The 19,546-nt window shown below is 42.1% G+C and overlaps 1 protein-coding gene across 1 annotated transcript; it reads left to right on the top strand.

Moving 5' to 3' along the window:
* The first annotated feature begins 1,975 nt into the window (after window positions 1-1,975).
* ST3GAL1 (ST3 beta-galactoside alpha-2,3-sialyltransferase 1) lies at window positions 1,976-18,464 on the top strand. Its single transcript, XM_010709398.2, has 6 exons — window positions 1,976-1,981; window positions 4,663-4,859; window positions 7,882-8,061; window positions 13,762-13,807; window positions 15,533-15,652; window positions 17,602-18,464. Exons 1-6 carry the CDS (start codon window positions 1,976-1,978, stop codon window positions 17,773-17,775), a joined length of 723 nt encoding a protein of 240 aa, XP_010707700.1. The 3' UTR covers window positions 17,776-18,464.
* The last annotated feature ends 1,082 nt before the right edge of the window (window positions 18,465-19,546 follow it).

Genomic DNA, 19,546 nt, shown 5'->3' with positions numbered 1-19,546 from the left:
CTCCTCTCCTCTCCTCTCCTCTCCTCTCCTCTCCTCCATGTGTCCCTCTGTCTTTCTGTCCATTTGCATTTACTCATCTTGCATTTCAGGGATTGTCAGAGTCTCTCTGGAAGTTGGAACCTTATACAACTGCGTTTCTCCCTATTATCTATCCCATTCTCCTGAACAACAGGCTCACTTTCAAGTTTTCCACTGATCTATGACAGTCCCAATGAATTCAGTAGCCCATATATAAGGAGCTGGGACAAAAAATACATGCTGTAACATGGCATAGCATTTATTTATAGTTCTCACGTTTCGTCCTGAAAGTTTTTCTTCATTGTTTTTAGTGATCAGAGAGTATAAAAAATGCAAGAATGGAACTTGCTGTTCTAAATTCCAAATAACTCCACTCAAGCTGATGGATTAAAGTTATAATAAGTAAAATCAGGCTCAGAGTTCCCTGGCAATCTTATCTGCTGCACATAGTTCATAAACTTCCACGTTATAACATGTTTTATCTTGAGTTTTACGGTATTGGAGGGGTTTGTTTTCTTTTTTTTCCTTTTTTTTGTCTTTTAAGAAAGCTCAGCTCTTGGGGACATCTGATTAGCATATCTAAAAGAAAATGCTAGCTTTTTGTAGCTGTAGGAAAAAATGTAATGTATGGCTTAAAGATTTTCTCAGCAGACTGTGAATAAAAGGGCATCCCCACCACGTGCATGTGGAAGCTGCTCTTATTTTTAAGGCAGTATCACAGATACCTGGCACCTGAGTCATGCATTTTGAATGCTCTTTGTAGAAAAATTTATCCAAATACTTTGATCACAAGAAATCTTTAAAACTGGGACACCGTGATGCTTGAAATGCAGTACCAAGGGCTCAGTGCCTCGAAGGCAATGTGTTCCCTTCAGAAGGTAGAGCTAAATGCAGTCCCAGTGGCTGTACATACTCAGTGTGACCTCATGTCATCCTGCTTGGGTGCAAGCCCAGTGTTCAGACCAGCCTTGGACATACTGAGAAAAAGAGCCTGACCTTGTGTTTCCCCTTGTCCCTGCCAGCAGTGTCTTCTATGTCCAGCTGAGTTGCAGCACCAGGTTCTCCTATGGTGAGAATAGATGGATTTGAAAGTGCTTTGAACCTGCAGCCCCTCTGAACTGCAGGCTCAGTTCTGCTGAGCTGCAGGCATCCCGCAGCCAGAAACACAGGCAGACAGAGCTGGCAGAGGTAGGATCTTTTTGCTCTTGTGGAGGTGGCTTGTACCAGCCGTGGAAGCTGGAAATCATACAATTTGGCATACACACATTACTGTGTGCTATTTACATAAAAAATGCACATTACATTTATATTTGAAAATGCATATTTTATGATAGACACAAATCATTACACAAAGCCAACCCAAACCCTTGAAAGGCCCTATATTCTTCCCCTAAATCTTTTTGATGCATAGTAATTGCAGGACATTAAGTATAACAATAATAATGTCATATTTTCCAGACTAAGGAGACATTTTTGAAATTGATGGTCTCCTTTTAACCTTTCCTTCGGTCTGCAAAATGGAGATTACCTGCATTTGCCCCATCAGGCTGTTGCTAGGATTAATCTTTGCACAATGTCTTATGACTGGGATGTGCTGCCAGAGTGTTAATGCCTCCAAACCGCTGCAGCAAGGCAATTAGTAGCTGTGCAAAAGAGGTTCTCATGGGGCTTAAGTCTCTCTTTTAAAGACAGTTTGAAAAAAGGAAAAACACTGAAAAACAGTATTTCTGCACTTACTTCCCTAGGCTGCCTGGCAATGTTCTTGCAAAAGGGCTGTCCCAGATGTGCTGCCAGACCCACACCTATGGCTTTCCACCACTTAGGTTGTGTCCTGACCCAGGCTTGACACATTTCCATCTACATTCAGGTTAAGCAGGATATTTTCTACATGCTAATATATTGGGATTTTGAAGGTGCATCTAATATAATGCAGTGCCAAACTTATAATCAGGAAATCATGAAGGTTGGAAAAGACCACACATCTAGTCCAACCATCAACCCATCCCTACCATGCCCACTAAACCATGTCACTCAGTGGCACATCTACATGGTTCTTGAAGTCTTCCAGGGATGTAATTCCACCATCTCCCTGAGTGGTTTGTTCCAATTCATTACTGCTCTTTTGGAGAAGATATTTTTCCTAATATCCAACCTGAACTATCCAAATTGCCCATGGATGAAGTGTTTTGAGATATCTGATATGTGGACACAAGTCAGGTAAAGATCCCTTTTGGACTTGGGCAAGAAATTAAACTGCACCATTAGATAAGGCTGTTGATTGCAAAGACTTTGGAGAAGACCAATGACTTCACCAAGGACACACGGTTCAGGTATTTCAATGTATTTAAGCCTGTTTCCAGCAGCTATATCCATAGACATATCCCTGGCACACACCTACAGCACTTGGAGGGAATATCACATCTCAGCAGAGCTCCAAGCGGGCATCATGCTGCTGTCTGCACTGCCAGAGATTACATGGATCTGCTTCGCATGACAGGGATGGACTTAGGTTCCTCACTGTTTTCATTTATGGGAAATGCCAAACTGGTGTTAGATTGTTAAAATGACAACATTACTCAAAAAAAAAACAAACCCAAAAAACAAATATTTGGTGTGGGAAAGCGAACTGTAATTGGCTTGTAATTGTACAGCTATTAAAATAGACGTTTTCAAGAAGTCAAATAAACATTGTGAAATAAGGAATTTGGCTGCATATTACATCTGAAGAGAGTAAAAGAGATCTGCCTTGGAGTTAAACAACTTTATTGCCTGTTCTGCTTTGTACTACTGAAAAGTCAAAGACTAACCAATTGAAGATTAGTCCTGGTCTTGAAGAATAAAGTCCAATCAGATTATCCCAGCAGACTCAGAGCTGTGGTAGTCCAAGCCCTTCGTCTTGTCTCTGCCAAAACTCAGCATCAGCTGCAAGCCAAGACAATAATGGATGGTAACTTCAGCCCAGCAAGAGTTTTGTGCTGACTTCTTTTAATGAGAACCACCCTGTGCATTCCATACATGAGTGTGTAGGTTAGCAATGGTTAGCAGGAAGGTGAAATTGTTGTCACTGGGTAGTGATAGAACAAGAAGGAATGTTTTAAACTAAAAGAGAGGAGATTTAGATCAGATGTCAGGGGGAAATTTTTCACTGTGAGGGTGGTGAGGTCCTGGCAGAGGTTGCCTGGAGAAGCTGTGGATTCCCCCGTCCCTGGTGGTGTTTCAAGGCTAGGTTAAATGGGGCCCTGGCAGCCTGTTCTAGTGGGTGGCATCCCTGCTCGTGGCAGGAGATTGGAACTAGATGATCTTTGAGATCCCTTGCAACCCAGTCCTTTCTATGATTTTATGATTCCATGAATTTGTTAGGTAAGATTTATTTGGCTCCTTTGTTCTGAGTCCTTGGTTTGTTGTCCTGTATCTCTGACCTCCATGGACTTGACGTTCAATTCAGTGCAAATAAGGTTTCTTTACATAGATCTGTGAAGAGACAACATGTAATTTTGCTGATCAAACAGAATTTGCAGTCATAGTTCTTTATGTGTACGTAGAGAGAGTAGGACAGATTTACAGATCCTGGTGCAGGTGAGAGAAAAGCGTCAAAACTAAAGCCAAATTACCCCAGGCCATTGCTGGGAGTCGTGGGAAAAGGTATTTTTCCTCCCTCCCTTCCTGTCTTTCCTTGCCCTGGGCTTGCAGGGCAAGGGCAGAGCCTTTTGGCAGATGTTGTCTTGGATCCATTCTCCCTTAGGGAGCTTTCTATCCTACTTGTGAGCAGGTGACACCACGGGTGTGGGCAGTGATTTGTGTCAGCACGCCAGCACTCCCAACCTTTTTAGCAGCAGATTCCCAGAAAGGGAGTGAGTGTAACATCACCTGCCCTGCACCTTGCCCGTGCCTTCAACGTCTGGCCATTGTTTCCACCACGCACCACAGGATTGATACAAAGAGCTTCCCTCCATGGCAACAGGCACAGTGACCAAGGTCCGGGGTGGTTTTCTTCATCCTTGAGAATTTTTTGTATGGTTTTACATCTCCAGCTCTCAGGGTTAACTCTACTTTTCTGTACTGTGTTGCAACTAGCGTCTGGCTTCTCTGCAGTCCAGAATAACAGAAGTGAAAACTCACTGTCCCACTTCTGGCATATGCCAGAACTTGAGGGAAGGGTGTCCACGGCTACTCTTGCTGGCTCAGCCCTACTTCTGTACTCCATCGGGTTCTCTTACACTGTTTTGTCCTTCCTAGTAGAGTTAAAAGTAATCTTCTATATGTCTTAACAGAAGGCAATCCAAGGCAGTACAAGGCTTTTAGATTTCAGAACAACTTTAATTGTGCTGGGGTCAGCCTTGAGGAGAATGTATGATCTATTCCACTATGGCTAAATAGAGACTGGGGATGTGAGGCAATTAATGGAAAAGGAGGAGAAAAGGGAAAGCAAGTTAAAGAAAAGTAATTGGGAAAAGGTTTTCCATGTTTTTCCTTCACATTTGAAGCTCCCACCTGAAGCCTTGTAGCATACACTATGGGAGACAGTGTCTGCAGCAGCATGAGCTAAGGTGGTCTTTGAGAAGACATTTGAAATCATGTCTAGCTCACGGAGAAGCTGGCTTTATTGGTATAGTGGTAACCTGGAGTGATTTTTCTCCCTAACAGAAGCTGCAAGGAGAGAAATCTCCGAAGAATATTAATGATACTCTCAAGGAATTGTTTGGGATCATTCCTGGGGACGGGGACCCATTGCAGGAGCGAGGCGATTTCTCATGCAGACGTTGTGCCGTCGTGGGCAACTCTGGCAACCTTCGTCAGTCTCAATATGGCCAAGACATTGACTCCCATGACTTCGTGCTCAGGTAAGCAGGAACCACTTCAGCTCCAGAGGTCTCTGTTGTTTGAAAATTCACTACTATTTTCTGGGACAAGAGAGCAAAAACGATTTGAAGAACTACCTGGTGAAATCGGGTGCTCAGGACCTGTCTAAGCTACAGGAACATAAACTATGTGTGTTAAAGATACGGCCTCTTGTTTTAGTCCAGAAAGAAAACATGTCCTGTCCTGGATTTAGGTATGTGTTGATACTGTAACTTATTGTGCACTGTTAGAAACTGCTTGTGTTTTAAAAATATGCCTGAAAAAATGATAATTCTGGGTAAACATTCTCTCTCTAGCTAGTGCTTACAAATGATATTTTGCACACATAACTGACTGTATCAGATCTTTCTTTCTTGCACTGGTTTACTTATAAGCAGTGGTAGGTTGAGAAGGCTCCTGTGCAGAGAGGAGACAGCTAAATGACTAGAGCTACTTTGTTAGGGGACGTATCACCTCTGTGTTTAGTGACAGTGAGCATTGTCTATTTTTTCCTGCTGAATGACAAGGAGACATGAGGTAGACAGAGAGAACCTCCCAGAGGGCAATCAAGATATCTAGGCTAAGTTCACCTTGCCAAAGTGTCAGGGGGAGCTTTCTTGACCACAGTAGTCCAACACATTCTCCAACTCGACACCACAGCTGGCAGTGCAGCACAATTCAGGGAGCCTTGACGGCAGGTCAGAAGGCCTTGAATGGAGAGACTACGACTGAAAATACAGTGTGTGAAATTAAGCTCTCAGAATGTAATGTTTAGCTGGAAGCAGTTGAAAGTGAGTTAACAGAAGATCAGCGCTATTTGAACTGTTAGGCCACCTTAAGCCTCTCAGTTTTTGACGTGGCTTGGAAACCTAGATGTGTTTGATAAATTATTTCAAGGATTGCTTCCTTCATTTGAGTGCCTTGCCCCCAGCAACAAATATCTTCCCAGAGGCAGTCAGCTGACCAGATCTTCTCATACAGGGCAAGTATGGGGAAGAGCCCCCCACCTTAATCCCACAGGTTGTAAATGCGTGGCAGTGGAAGTGCATTTATGCTTAATTCTTTGTTCCTTGCTTTGGAGACCACCCTATTCCTGTGTGGACTTTCTTACCTTGCCTGGCCTATGTTTCCAAAATTCTTATAGAAAAGCCTGGCAGGCTTTGCTGGAATCAAAATTGAATTTTTTTTATAGTAACTAGGGGGATGTGTGTCCCCCCCATAACTATGCATCCCTGGCAAAGGGGAAACTCTCTGTGATTTGGAACTTACCATGCCTGTCTCTGACTTCGAGAATAGAATCATATAACCCTTAGAGTTGGAAGGGACCTTCAAAGATCATCCGGTCCAGTCCCCTTGCAGTGAACAGGGACATCCACAGCTAGATCAGGTTGCCCAGAGCCCAATCCAGCCTCACCTTGAAAGTCTTCAGGGACAGGGCATCTGCCTCTTTTTTGGGCAGCCTGTTCCAGTGCCTTACCCCCTCACTGAGAAAGATTTTTTCCTTACATGTGACTTCTAATTTAGCTGTCTCAAGCCAGATCTGAATGAATGGCACAAGGTTTTAGGATTCGTTGAAGAACCTTGTGCAGAGGAGGTAGCCCATCCATGTGCTAATCCAACAAATGAAATCTCTGGTGATTCACTTTCACATGCTCTGGCAATAGATCCAAGTGTAGAAAAGAGCCTGAGGTGACACCCTCCTTTCCATACACTGTGTTCCAGGTCAGTTTTGTTTTGTTGTCAGTTTTCTTGACTAAGTGAAATGCCAGTCCTTTCTGTTGAGACTGTATATGATTGCTGCCTTTGTGTCCATAAGTGAGACACAATGCTTGGCTTTGTCTTCACAGAAAACATGCCATGTATAGCGTACTTCAGATTGACTAATCTCAAGATAGAAGTGTAGGAATTCTTACTCTTTGTATAGTATTTTTACACATTACAGTAGGATCCCTAAAGCTGGTAAGGAAGAGACAATTCAGCAACAAGTCCACACAAGCCATCAGGATTTTCTAACTATGTTAACAACTCCCTTTGAGGAAATTAGAAGAAATTTAACTGATTCACCTGAAGGAGCACTGCAAGAATGCAACTTGGCTTAAACTTGCTAAAGACAGTTTGCTTCCCTGTTAGCAGTGTTAGCAGTGGCCACAGCAGTATGTTATCCAGCAATGTATGATGACCATCGTTTCCTCAGCTACATTCTTCCTTGTCCACCTGCCAGGAGATGAGCTTCTGTCTCTACAGGAGACTTCTCTGGGCAACAGACAAACTTATTTTGCTCAGAGCCGACTTGAGAGTGTCTCTTGGTACTGTACTGTACCATGGAGATATTCAAAGCCAGACACACTGTAGTGTTCTCTGATCTGCAGACTGGATATAAAGCAGGTATTATCAGGCTTTGAAGCTGGTTTTGTAGTGCTCCTTGGTCCCTAGATAGATGATCAAAGTTGAGGAAATGAAGGGTTTGACAGCAGACCCTGCATTTGCCACTGAGAATTTGGTGCTTTCTCATGAAAGGACTACAAGGAGTATTTGCTGCTTCTCATCACAAATGACATGGTTTGTTACTTACACCCCAAACATACAAATACACCTGTACGAGTGAAGCAAATGGAACTGCGTGAAGTTTAGTTGATGGGTTTGAGGGCAGTAATTTTCTCACCTGCAAGAGGTGTAATTAATACATTGATTAGGGTGAGTGGATATGTGTCCTTATTGGCCCACAGCTCTGTTGACTAACTCTCTACTGACCATACAGGGGACCTAGGGACGTGCTCAGAAAGACACCTTTGCAGACAAACCCAACTGTACACTAAAGCCTATCCTTTGTTTGCTTTTTAATTTATCCACCGTGAAGGTCACTTCAGCTGCCTGGGGATCCCTACACCTGAAGAGCTTACATGCAGCACTCTCTTTAGCCATGGGAATTTTTTCCTGCCACTTCAAGCTAGAAAAATCAAATTTGCACCTATCTAATTCATTTCCCACTTTCTCACTCTCTTACTTCTTATTTTTGGGCTGTAGAATGAACCGGGCACCCACCATTGGTTACGAATCAGATGTTGGGAGCAAGACGACCCACCACTTTGTTTATCCTGAGAGCTACAAAGAGCTGGCAGAAAATGTGAGCATGATCGTGATCCCCTTCAAAACCCTGGACCTGCGCTGGATTGTCACCGCTCTCACCACAGGCACTATCAACTTGTGAGTAAGGGCAGTCCCAAACGGACAGGCTGAAGGATGGGTGCTATGAGGGTCTGTGAAGCTCCCCTGTAAGTTAATCCGAAGTGGAGATTTGCCAGTGTGGTCTTTTTGCTCTTATAGCAGCATAAGGTACAGAATCAGGCGTTTTATAGGTTAGTCATTTAGCAGAGCCACCCACATTATCCTGCTTGTGACATTTTGCTGGCCAAATGATCCTCCAGCATACATTATCCCACTTGCAGAAGAGGACAAGTAGACAGAGGGGAATCATAAAATCATTTGAGTTGGAAGGGATCACAAAAGGTAATCTAGTCCAACTCCCCTGCACTTAACAGGGACACTTGCAGTTAGGTCAAGTTGCTCAGAGGCCCATCCAGCTTGACATCCACCACATCTCTGGGCAATCTGTTCTTGTGCTTCACTATCCTTATTGTAAAAGACTTTTTTTTTTCCACATCCAGTCTAAATCACTCCTCATTTAGTTTGAAACCATTTCCCCCTGTCCTGTCACAACAAACTCTGCTAAAGAGCTGTCACCTTCCTTCTTATAGCCCTCCTTTAGGTTTTGAAAGGCTGCTTTCATGTCTCCCTGGAGCCTTCTCTCCTCCAGGATGAACAGCCCCAGCTCTCTCAGCCTGTAGATTGCAGAATGTGCAAAATACTTGTCTAAGGAAGCAAGAGCAGACACAGACCATGGTGTTTAGACATCCATCCAGAACTTCTTCCCTTGGGCATGTTGATCAGAAGCTGTATGCATTTTACCTGGTCAGAAGACACCTACTTCTCCCCAGTCTTTCCAGGAAGGTCCTGAAGGCTAAACACTTGCAACATTTCACTGAATAGAGCCATACCCATCTGTAGGAAAGCTGGATCCATGTGAGAGCATTATTTTGCTCTGAGTCTGGAGAGCCCCTTCAAATTCTCTTGCTTCCTCCGCTCTTTCTCATACTCCCACTCCTTCCCTTCTACCTGCTTCAGAGAGCAAAACCACCATTTGAACTTTCTGTCTGGTGTTATTTTAATTTCCTGCTGGGAAATTGTCTCCAGTCCTGGTGCTCTGAGACAAATCCATCTCAAATGTACAGTGGAGGTCAGACATGTGGTGGGATCAGATCTGTAGCTAATTGCAGGGCTGAGATCTGAGGAGGTCTTCAGGATGGGTTGCAGCAGAGAAGAGAGATGGAAAATGAAAACTTGGTTGTACTTATCAGCTGTTACCTGAGCAGTTTTGGTCCTTTCTAGATTTTTCAGCAGAGGAAGAACAATCCTGCCTCCATTCTCAAGAAAATCAACTCTTCCTCCTTCGTGTGACTCAGAGCTACATGGCTCAGGGCAGAGGAAGAGCTGGAAATGGCTCATCCTGCCCTGACTGCTCAGTTCAGCTTCCCACTGGCTGTTGGTATCCTCCTTTGTCCTGGGATTCAGTGCCTGAGTCTGACCAGAGACACACAGAATCACAGAACCATGGAATGGTTTGGGTTGAAAGGGATCTTAAAGCCCACCCAGTTCCTACCCCTCTGCCACAGGCAGGGTTGCCACTCACCATATCAGGCTGTGCAGGACCCCATCCAACCTGGCCTTCAACACCTCCGGGGGTGAGGCATTCACAGCTTCTTTGGCCAGCCTGTGCCAGTGCCTCACTACATTAATAATGAAGAATTTCCTCCTAACATCTGTCCTCATTCAGTTTGAAACCCTTGTCCTGTCACTACATGCCCTTATAAAATGTCCCTCTCCAGATTTCCTGTAATCCCCAGTCATCCTCATGGCCACCTCTGGTCCCGCTCCAAGAGGCCCACGTCCTTCTTGTGCTGGGGGCTCCTGCAGCATTCCAGATGGAGTCTCATGAGAGCAGAGGTGGGGTCTCACATCCCCCCAGAATGGATTTTCAGAGAGAACAAACAAGTAATTATTCCAAGTGAAGAAGAAGCAAATCTCTCTTCATCTATCCTGGGTCTTTCAGTGGGAAATAGTGGTGATGCAAGAGGTAGTATTTGGGTTTGGTGTAGATGAAGACAGAGAGTTACTCTGTGCATCCTTGACTAGTTTTTTCCTTCTCCTTTTCCCATTCATGCCCTGCTCCTCGAATTTGTCTCAGATACCCCTCTTGAAAGCTATGAACTTCTGCTCAGCTTTGGCACAACATCTTTGTTCTATCAGTATGAAGGTATCTCAGGATAGCATGGCACGTGGTGACTGACAGCCATGCAGAGGAGGCAACATTGTTTTGTGCAGCACTTGTGTGACTTAGCCTTAAATTAACACATTTTACCTGGCAATAATGTGCCACAATGATATTTGTTCTCTCTTTCTTTATGAGTGCTTTCAGATTGAAGTGCATTTTTGGCAGCACTAGAATTAGAAATGTGAACAAATTGTATGTTTTTTCTGGATGCTTGCTAGCAGATTCTCTCTTCCCATAAAATGGCTTTTCTTAATCCAGAGAATGAAATATGCGATATTTGTACTGTACATGAGGTTATCTTCTGGATGTAAACTTTTTGATGGGACAATAAGTGGAGTTTTAATTCTTTTTTTATATATTTTTATCTTAGCAAACGCATTTTTTATTTTCTTCACTTTTCATTAGGATTCTCTTAATTAGTAATAAATTTGATTTCATTTCTTTTTAGCTTTTTTTTTTTTGTCACCAGCACTTAATATGTCTAGTCATAAGTTGTCTCAAAAAAATCCATTTTCAAAAGACAGTCATACCTCAGATAAATCAACCCACTTAGAAAATCAGCTAAGAAATATCACTGACCTTTTTTGCAAGGCTTAATTCTTTTATTTTGTAAGTTATATTGATTAAAAAAAGATTGAAAAACTCTAGCCTTAAGCCTGGATCCTATCAGGAAGCAACAGAAGGCTCCCAGCTGCTTTCGGTAGCCTTTGAATGAAGCCCCTTGCTACATCTTTGTCAAATACATGTCTGTGCTAGGAAGAGGAGCTTGCTGGGGGACAGTCTGTAGAGTCATTGAATCATTAAGGTTGTGAAAGAACATTAAGATCATCTAGTCCAACCATCGACCCATCATCAGTTGTTGCTAGCATCACCCTCCCATGTTTCCATCACTGTCACTGCTCTGTGCCCAAACTGCAAAGCCATTCCTATGCTGTGTGGAATATTTACCTTTCAGAGGTCAAGCGAGTGGGTTGCAGTGAGAGGTAAAAGTTGAGTGAGCCCTAGCCTGGCTGGAACAAATAATTTGTTAACTACTATCAATAACAGGAATTAGAAATCAGCACATTAACGGAAAAATATCTCTGCTTAGGAAGTTGCAGGATATATATTTATAATTAGATTGTATTAATAGGCTTGGTAAGCAGCTGGTGTAAATCAGTATGTATTTATCACATGGAAGAAATAACAGTATTTTAAAATTTTTGGCGTACTCATAGCAGGGCAATTGCATAATTAATTAGTTGGCACAGGCTGGATAATAAAACCAGACAATCATAAGCACACAAATCATAACATTAAACAGAATTTTAGACTAATGGTATTAACCTCTGAGGAAGCATTAATCATGATATCAGATACAGTGTATAAGGCAACTGCTGACAGTACGTTGTGGAAGGGAGGGAGGATGAAATAAGAATAAAACCCGCCTGAAATTTGATATTTCAAAAGAGAAGTGTTCAACTCCTTACTGCATGTGTGTGGCCATTATGTGTTGCACGCAGGCTGCATAGTGTCAACCAAGTTTGGGTTAACAGCACTCATACTTAAAAAAGGTAGGCATCACTGTTAGTTGGGCTTTTATGCTGTGCTTTATTTTCTGTGTTCTATTCAAATGAAATAATAAACTCCTAAGGCTCAAATCTGTGATTTAGCTTGTTCACCTCCCAGCAGCATTATCACAGAATCATAGAATGGCTTGGGTTGGAATGGACCCCCAAAGATCACCACAGGCAGGCAGGCAGGGCCACCAACATCCAGATTATATTACTAAATTGCTGTTATTATATTATTGTTATGTTTTCTACTTCTTTTTTTTTTACTGTCCAAAAAAAAAGCCAAACAGCAGATATTCCTATAATTGATGACTTATTGATTCTCTTAGACTTCTACCACTTTATTGATGGACGTCCTATTACAGCGTAGGTCTCTAGGACTGATCTATTTGCTAAAAGGTCACAAGCATTCTGGCTGCTCAGCAGCCCAGATTTTATGTAAGTTTAACAGTTGGGGTCTCCATTTGACTTCGAGCAGTGTGCCAGTACTCTATGCAGTCGTATGAGATTCTGCATCAGGACTTGAGTATTGCTTCTAAAAAAATATATCCCATAATAAGCTAGACTAACTTATCACATAACAAGAGCTACAGGAGTCTTGAGGGTGGATTAGAGCTGTCTGCCAATACTATCTTGAACACTTGAACTGGATCTGGCCACATGCCTATGAAATATGGTCTCCTTGTTTCCTCTACATCACTGTCACCTTTCTGGAAAAGACTGACTGTTTATACATGTAATAGTGAGATTTTATCAACAAGGGAGCCCTTTCTGTCCTCTTAACCACAGAAAGGTTTGTCAATCCTGCTTCTCATGATCAGGGTCAGACATGGGAAACAGGTGCAGGGGCACATTTGCTGACGGCAGACTGAGAAGTCTGAATGGGTGTCCCTTTCTCCGTAAGCTCTGACAAACTCTGTGCATGTCTATTGTGTCATACCTGCAGGGACTGCAACCCACCTGTCCCCTCTCCTATTACACAGAGCCCAGAGTAGACGTCTCAGGTCAGAGTGCCCAAAAGTAGTTAAGGAAATGAGAACACTGCAGTTTTCGCCACGGGATTACCAAAAATCACACATAAATGTTTAGATGATGCTAATGGAAGGCTCACAGCCTCTGTGCAATAAGTATGCAGGTGTGTTTTGAGATATGCTCCAATTAGAAGGGCAGTTCAACAGATTTTCTCACTTGACACAACCTTGATTCATTCAACCTTGGGGAGATTTTTTTTCAGCACTCGTGATGAACTGTGCAGTCTCAGCATGTGCTGTTCATGAGATACAGAGCAGAAAAGACTTTTTTGTTTCTAGACATGACTCGTGATTTCAAGCCAGTCATAAGGTGTGATCTGAAGGGTTTACACCGAGGAACTGCTGGCAGCCATCTGCATCCCTCTGGGAGCAGGGAATAGCCTGTGGTGAGAGACTGTGTATTGGGATGTCCAAGTTGCATAGAACTGTACAAATGAGCTCTGCTACCACCTTCTCTGAAAATAATGCAGCAGCTACAAGTATTAGGAGGGGAAAGGTTTCCCCCTGGTGGGGAAAGGTTTTTCTGCCATGAAATTAAATGACAGCATGTTACAAGCATGCAAAAGCTGCAAAAGTAACAGTTCAGGAATTAGAAATCATGATCTCTGTGTCATAGTAACTGTGTAGTAATATGCTCCACTACATCCTTGATGTTCCAGTGTCAATAATTACCTTGAAAATTAAAAAAAAGTAATGCCTTTCTATAAGCCTTGCTTCAATAAAAACTCAGATTATTTTTTCTTCATGCTCTATTACTTAATTGCAGCCTTATTTTCCAATCACTTTCTGAATCTGTTACTTTCAAATTATTTGAAAATTTTACTTTATGTGAAGTACATTCATTCTCCCTTTGGAAATACATGATTTTATAATGTGCTGGGTTTTTACTAACGTTGGTTGTTGTTGCTGTTGTTTTTTTTTCTTTTACCAGCACATATGTTCCTGTTCCACGGAAAATCAAAGTCAAAAAAGAAAAGGTGAGCAGTGCTTGTCTGTTAATTTGTTATGTTGGTCCGTCTGTTGATCATTTGCCTCTTCAGGAAACTGCAAGAATCCAAGGAAGTCTTTAACATCCATGAAAGTAGCGACCAAAATACACTCTTTTTACAAGACTTAGATAAACAAAAGTCTTAGTTCCTTTGTGCTGTTTAGGGATTATGCACTAAATAATACTCAGCAGACTGACTTCTTTTCCCAAGTACACTGTGATTTAACAGACCCTATTGCTGGGGGCAGGATTTCCAATGGAGCAAGATGGCCATTTTCATGCTGGACCTTTAGCCACCATGCATAGTCTATTGTTGTAGCTACATGATCTGAGGACATAAGCAAGGCAGGCTGTGTAGAGGGAGGTTAAAGACATTTCATCTTCCACAGACTTTCCAACAACATGGAGGTCTTGTTCCAGAAACTTTTGAAGAAGCTGATTTTCAGAGAAGCTTAGAGCTCTTAGTCTCTCAAGAACTGGCACAGTATGTTGTCAGTCACGGAGGATTACGATCACAAATTAGAGTGCATCCTTCATTCACCAGATTGGGTTTTGCCAAGGATTTCAGATGAGGCCTTTAACAGTTTGTATCACTCTACTTCAACCATGGACCTATGTGGGGTATTAAATAATCCCTCAGCTCACTTCTACCTGTAGTGATGGACACATTAACTTCTGCAAAACCCTTGTGAGTTAGACTGTGGCAGGTTGTTAAAGCGGTGTCACAATTGTGTAGCACCAGCCTAGCCCTTGGCTGGGGATATTCAGCAGCTTCCCAAACAAGAGAGACAAGAAGTATGTATTTCCTCCCACACTGTGTGATCCTAGGCATCATTCAAGAAGCAATTACACACAGATAAAATATCAGCAATTAACCCTTGACTTTGTAAAAGCAGCTAACTAGATAGCAGTGAAACACTGTCACTCTAATTCCAAACGCAGCATGGAGGGAAAAGCCTCTCTTTTCCTGATTCAGTACAAGAACATTGAAGACAGGGGCTCTCACTAGTCCTTGGAATCACTCTTTATCTTGCCTGTTCTAAATTACTGTTTCCATTAGATGACCCCATAATTTCCCCAGGAGATAACAAAGTCTGATGTATGCCTTGCTGGAGAAAAAAAAAAAGAACAGAAAAAAAAACAGAAGAACTTAGAAAAATGATATGTTTGGGAAACAGGAGAAATGTAGCTGATGCTCCCTGATAGGCTTCCTGATTGTTTATACCTGACCCTCGGGTTTGCTTTGACCTATAAATACAGACACCAAGACATGGTTGCTATACATTACAGAAGATGTAGTTGCTCATACAGCTCCCAAATACAGCATGTAATCTTACATTTTCTTTGCAAAGGCCTCAGACTCCCCAGAGCTCTACAGCAGGATGCTGCAGGTAGAGTTGAATGCCTAATTTTCTTCTTCTTGCACAGACTCATACCCATTGGTTTGAGGAGGAATTACTTGGGCTTTATGTTAGTGTGATCAAGTGGGGTACTGAGTCTGACAAAGGAACAGATATGCGTAATTGCACATAGAAAATATGGAATATGTTTAACTATGGGACTTTATGTTTCCCTTTCACTTGTCCTTAAAGAATACTTATTATTCCTTTCTTTCCTACCCCAGTGTCACTTAGGGATGAAATGCTACCGTTTGTGTTGTGTTTTTTTCCCCAAGGTGTTTTAGTAATGAATCCATCTCTCCAATTTTGCCTAGATCCTGATTTACAATCCATCTTTTATCAAATACGTCTATGAAAACTGGCTTCAGAATCATGGGAGATACCCTTCCACAGGCCTTCTTTCTGTGATATTTGCACTCCATGTATGCGATGAGGTAAAGTCTGGCTACATGTGGATATCTAGGTTTTAATAAGATGTACCACACTGAGGTGCCAAAATCATGCCCTGGCCTTTATTTGCCACCTTCTGCGCCTTTTGCTTCTTCAGACAGATTCAAAATCCTCAGTAACATTCAGATATGCTCAAGTGACAGTCACTGTTTCTTTTAATCATAGAATCATCTAATCCAACTGTCTACCCATTACTACTATTGCTACCACAAGCACTAAACCATATCTCGTAGCTCCTCATCCAGATGCCTCTTGAACACTGCCAAGTACAGCGATTCCACCACCTCCCTGGCAGGCCATTCCCATGCCTGACCACTCTGAGAGAAAAAGTTCTTCCTTATGTCTAAGACTGATAGGGTTTAAAATGCATTTCAGGGAAATTTAACTGAGCATAAAAGGTGGTAGTCCACTTGGAATTAAAAGATGTATAAATATGGATTGTGTTTACATCTACAATTAGTTGTGTATCCATCTCATCAGTGAAAGTCCAGAGTATACTGTCTGACTTCAGGCACCCAGAGACATTGGCAATGCCCTGAACATTGCCCTGGCAATGCCCTGCCTCTGTACCTCCAGGTGATAGTTCAGAAGTGTGGGAGTCTCTTGGTCCTGTTTGATATCTGCCCTTCTTGAGTAGATGTCAAGTACTCAAGAACATCTCAAGTAGCACTTATGTTTGGGCAACTGCACTGAGCTCGTACCTATTTAGTCAGTGGAGTGAAGAGGCAGACCAACCATTTGGTAATACATCTGGGGAGCAGGATTGCTCCCTGAACTCAAGGATTGCTGCCTAGTTCTCCAGGTGCTCAAGCACACCCATGTAGATATCTGAATCTTAAACATAATCCCACTGGAATCATTTTCTTTACCAACTCCTACATAAGTCAGTTTGGAGAATGCAAATGACTTATTTTCAAATCCTTTTCTGTTCCCAGGCTTGTGAATTTAAACAGTAAATGCCTCTTTTCCATGAGTCTGAGGAAATTTCCTTGACTGGATAATGTGAGGTGATGCAAGCATGAGCTTGGAGCATGAGGGAAAAAAAGACACAGTGCTGGCAAAATCCCTGGCCTGGACACAGCTCTGCTGATTAAAGAGAGCTTTTGTCTCCTTAGTCTTTATTGCTTGGAGGGGTGTTGACAGTATGCCAACTCCTAATGACACTGGCAAAAACTGTACTGTGGCAAGGCATATGGGATGGACAGGTTGGGTGGAGATTGGTTTCTGTCAAGCAGGTAATGAGCAAAGCATTGACATTATCAGAAATAATGTAAAGACTCTTGTATTTCAGTGAGTCCAGGGTAGAGTGCTTATTTTATGGGCCATGACTCATTTGAATCCAGCCATATCACCACACCTACTTTACATTAATGTCAACCATGATGTTTGAACTTATCACCAGAGGAGACAGGCATAGCCATTGATGAGTGAGCAGCTGGAAGAGGAGAGGCCACAGGAGTACTGCTGTACACAAACAAAAAGCATAATGACCATCTGACTCTGGATCAGAAGTGACTGCAGGGCTTGGCAGAGGTCATTATTTGGAAGACGAACAAACAGATTTTTCTACTGTTTGTGACTTTAATCTGAAACAGAGGAGATTCCCAACCTAGGTTGCTGACCTCCTGAGATCAAACATCATGCTTAGAGAACAGGAATGTGTTTTCCATATCACTAAACAAGAAGTCATGTCTTTATATGTCCTTTTCTGTCTGGGTATAGTAGTTCTCAGCACAGCTTAGGGTGTGCGCTGATTAGGCCATGGGCCATTATCCTGTGGTGGCACCATCTCAGTCAGTAGAATAGCTTGGTATAACAAAGAGGTCCTCAGGTGGTGATGTCTATAGATGTACTGAAAACCAAGATAAAGCTTTCAATATTTCAGATGACCAATTGCTTCCCATGCCATATCACTAGTTCTCTTATTTCCTAGGTGAATGTGTATGGTTTTGGAGCAGACAGCAAAGGACACTGGCATCACTACTGGGAAAACAACGCTTCAGCTGGGGCTTTCCGACAGACAGGTGTCCATGATGGGGATTTTGAGTTCAATGTAACTTTGACTCTTGCCTCCATTGAAAAAATAAAATTTTTCAAGGGCAGATGACCCTAGCCACAGGGAAGAGTAGGGGCTGCAATTTCCAACATGCAGCAGCACAAAGCTCAGTGACGATGATCTGGATGCCAGCCAGGTTTGAAGGTGTGAATCTGGAGTGGATTCGGAGTGTCACACCGCTGCAGTGCTCACCACAGGGAGCTCGGCCGAGGACCAGCCTCAGTGCTGCACTTGATTTGCTATCTATAGATAGCTGGAAACTACCGATCAGTTGTGGGAACAAATGACATCCTGACTCACTCCTTAGGCTCTACAGATTGATTCCTGAATTATTGGTGAAAGATCTACCTGTTGCAATTTGGGGAAATTTGGGCACAGGAACTGCTGTTTGTATGACCATTCTTTCCTTGAGTGAGGCAAGAAGTCCTTGAGGAACATGGAAAATGTCTTCTAGGATTTGACACCTACTAAAATAGCTCTAAACATCATAGTAAGGATTACCTCAAAGAAATGAATTCAGTTCTGCTGTTAATTTTCTTTTCGAATTCTCTTCTGTTTCCTCTATTACTTCTGGTTTCATGCACTATAAAGCAAAAATGTGATGAAGTTGCCTGGAGTAGTAACTGTTTCTACCATTGCCACATTCTGCATTGATGGCATGTAGAAAATAGAAATCAAATCACCTATGATCATTACTTATTTATTATTACTTCCTATACAGCCATAGTAAGAAAAAAAAAGAAATACTGAAAACTCCAAGAAAAAAAAAGGACCTTTTTAGCCTGCTTAATTGTCTTGTTTAGTTATATATAACTTTTTAATTTTTTTTTGTGAAAATTACTCCAGAATGTTATTTTTATTTAATCATTTTAAGGTTGGAAAGTGGACTGTTTTCTCTTTCAGTCGTTTACATGTGCCTTTTATAGTTGTGCAACAGATGTGATTTTTTTTAATGGTGACAAATGGTATTTTTTTTTCTTTTTTTAATAAAGGGGAGGGAAATTAACCAAAGTGTAGCCTCCAAGTGGTATACTTTTGTAGTTGAAATTAAGAATAATAGCTCCTCTGTTGTACTTAAGCATATACAAACAAGGCTAATTTTTAAAGATAGCTTTTACCTTTTTATGGGAAAATATCCAAATGTTCCAAGGAATCTTTTCCTCTTATTTTTTTACAAATTTAGAAAGTGGTATCTCTTTACAATGTCTACATTTGAAATGGAAGAAATAGCATGGGTTGGAATATAAGATAGTGACGCAGTAGTGATGAATCCCTTGCACAGTAGCAGCATCTATGAAGACTCGATCTACGCAACTGATCCTACAGTGTAACTCAGGCTTTATGTGCATTGCTGGAGGAATGAATGTGTTATTGGCAGAGCTTCTAGACAAGGAGAGGAGGGAAGTGCCAGTGGTGATTTTACGTCTGCAGATTTGTCTGGATTCAAAGGTCCAAGAGTGAAATTCAGGTACTCAAGAGTGGAGAACTGTGGGTTTTGCTTCCCAAAATAATGAAAATAGAACTTATGAATTGTTGACCAGTTTTTAGCTCTGCCAAAACCAATGGAGTTCTTGCTACAGACTTCAAGAGACTTTAGATCAGGCCTGGAAAAAAATGGCGTCTTTCATTTCTAATGGATTACAGTGGTTGGGATTTGAGGTAATTCAGAAATTGTATCTAAATGACCTGTCTTTCATGCACCAGTTGTGACAGCACGTCCTAGTGGATAGGCATTTTGGAGTGAGCTCAGTGAAAGGCTAGCTCTGCAACTGGTGATGTGCTTCAGTCCAAGATTTGTCCCCCCTGGCCAGCTTTTAATAGC

Source organism: Meleagris gallopavo, chromosome 3 (genome assembly GCF_000146605.3).
Source record: "Meleagris gallopavo isolate NT-WF06-2002-E0010 breed Aviagen turkey brand Nicholas breeding stock chromosome 3, Turkey_5.1, whole genome shotgun sequence".
NCBI classification, from domain to species: Eukaryota; Metazoa; Chordata; class Aves; order Galliformes; family Phasianidae; genus Meleagris; species Meleagris gallopavo.
Note: the sequence above shows the minus strand (reverse complement) of the source record. Positions and strands in the feature narration are given on the sequence as shown.

What these genes read in the sequence shown, in the direction of transcription:
- ST3GAL1 (XM_010709398.2), top strand. An exon ending in TCCCATGACTTCGTGCTCAG is followed by an intron (nt 4,860 to 7,881) that starts GTAAGCAGGAAC and finishes TTTGGGCTGTAG; the next exon opens with AATGAACCGGGCACCCACCA. An exon ending in TCAAAGTCAAAAAAGAAAAG is followed by an intron (nt 13,808 to 15,532) that starts GTGAGCAGTGCT and finishes AATTTTGCCTAG; the next exon opens with ATCCTGATTTACAATCCATC.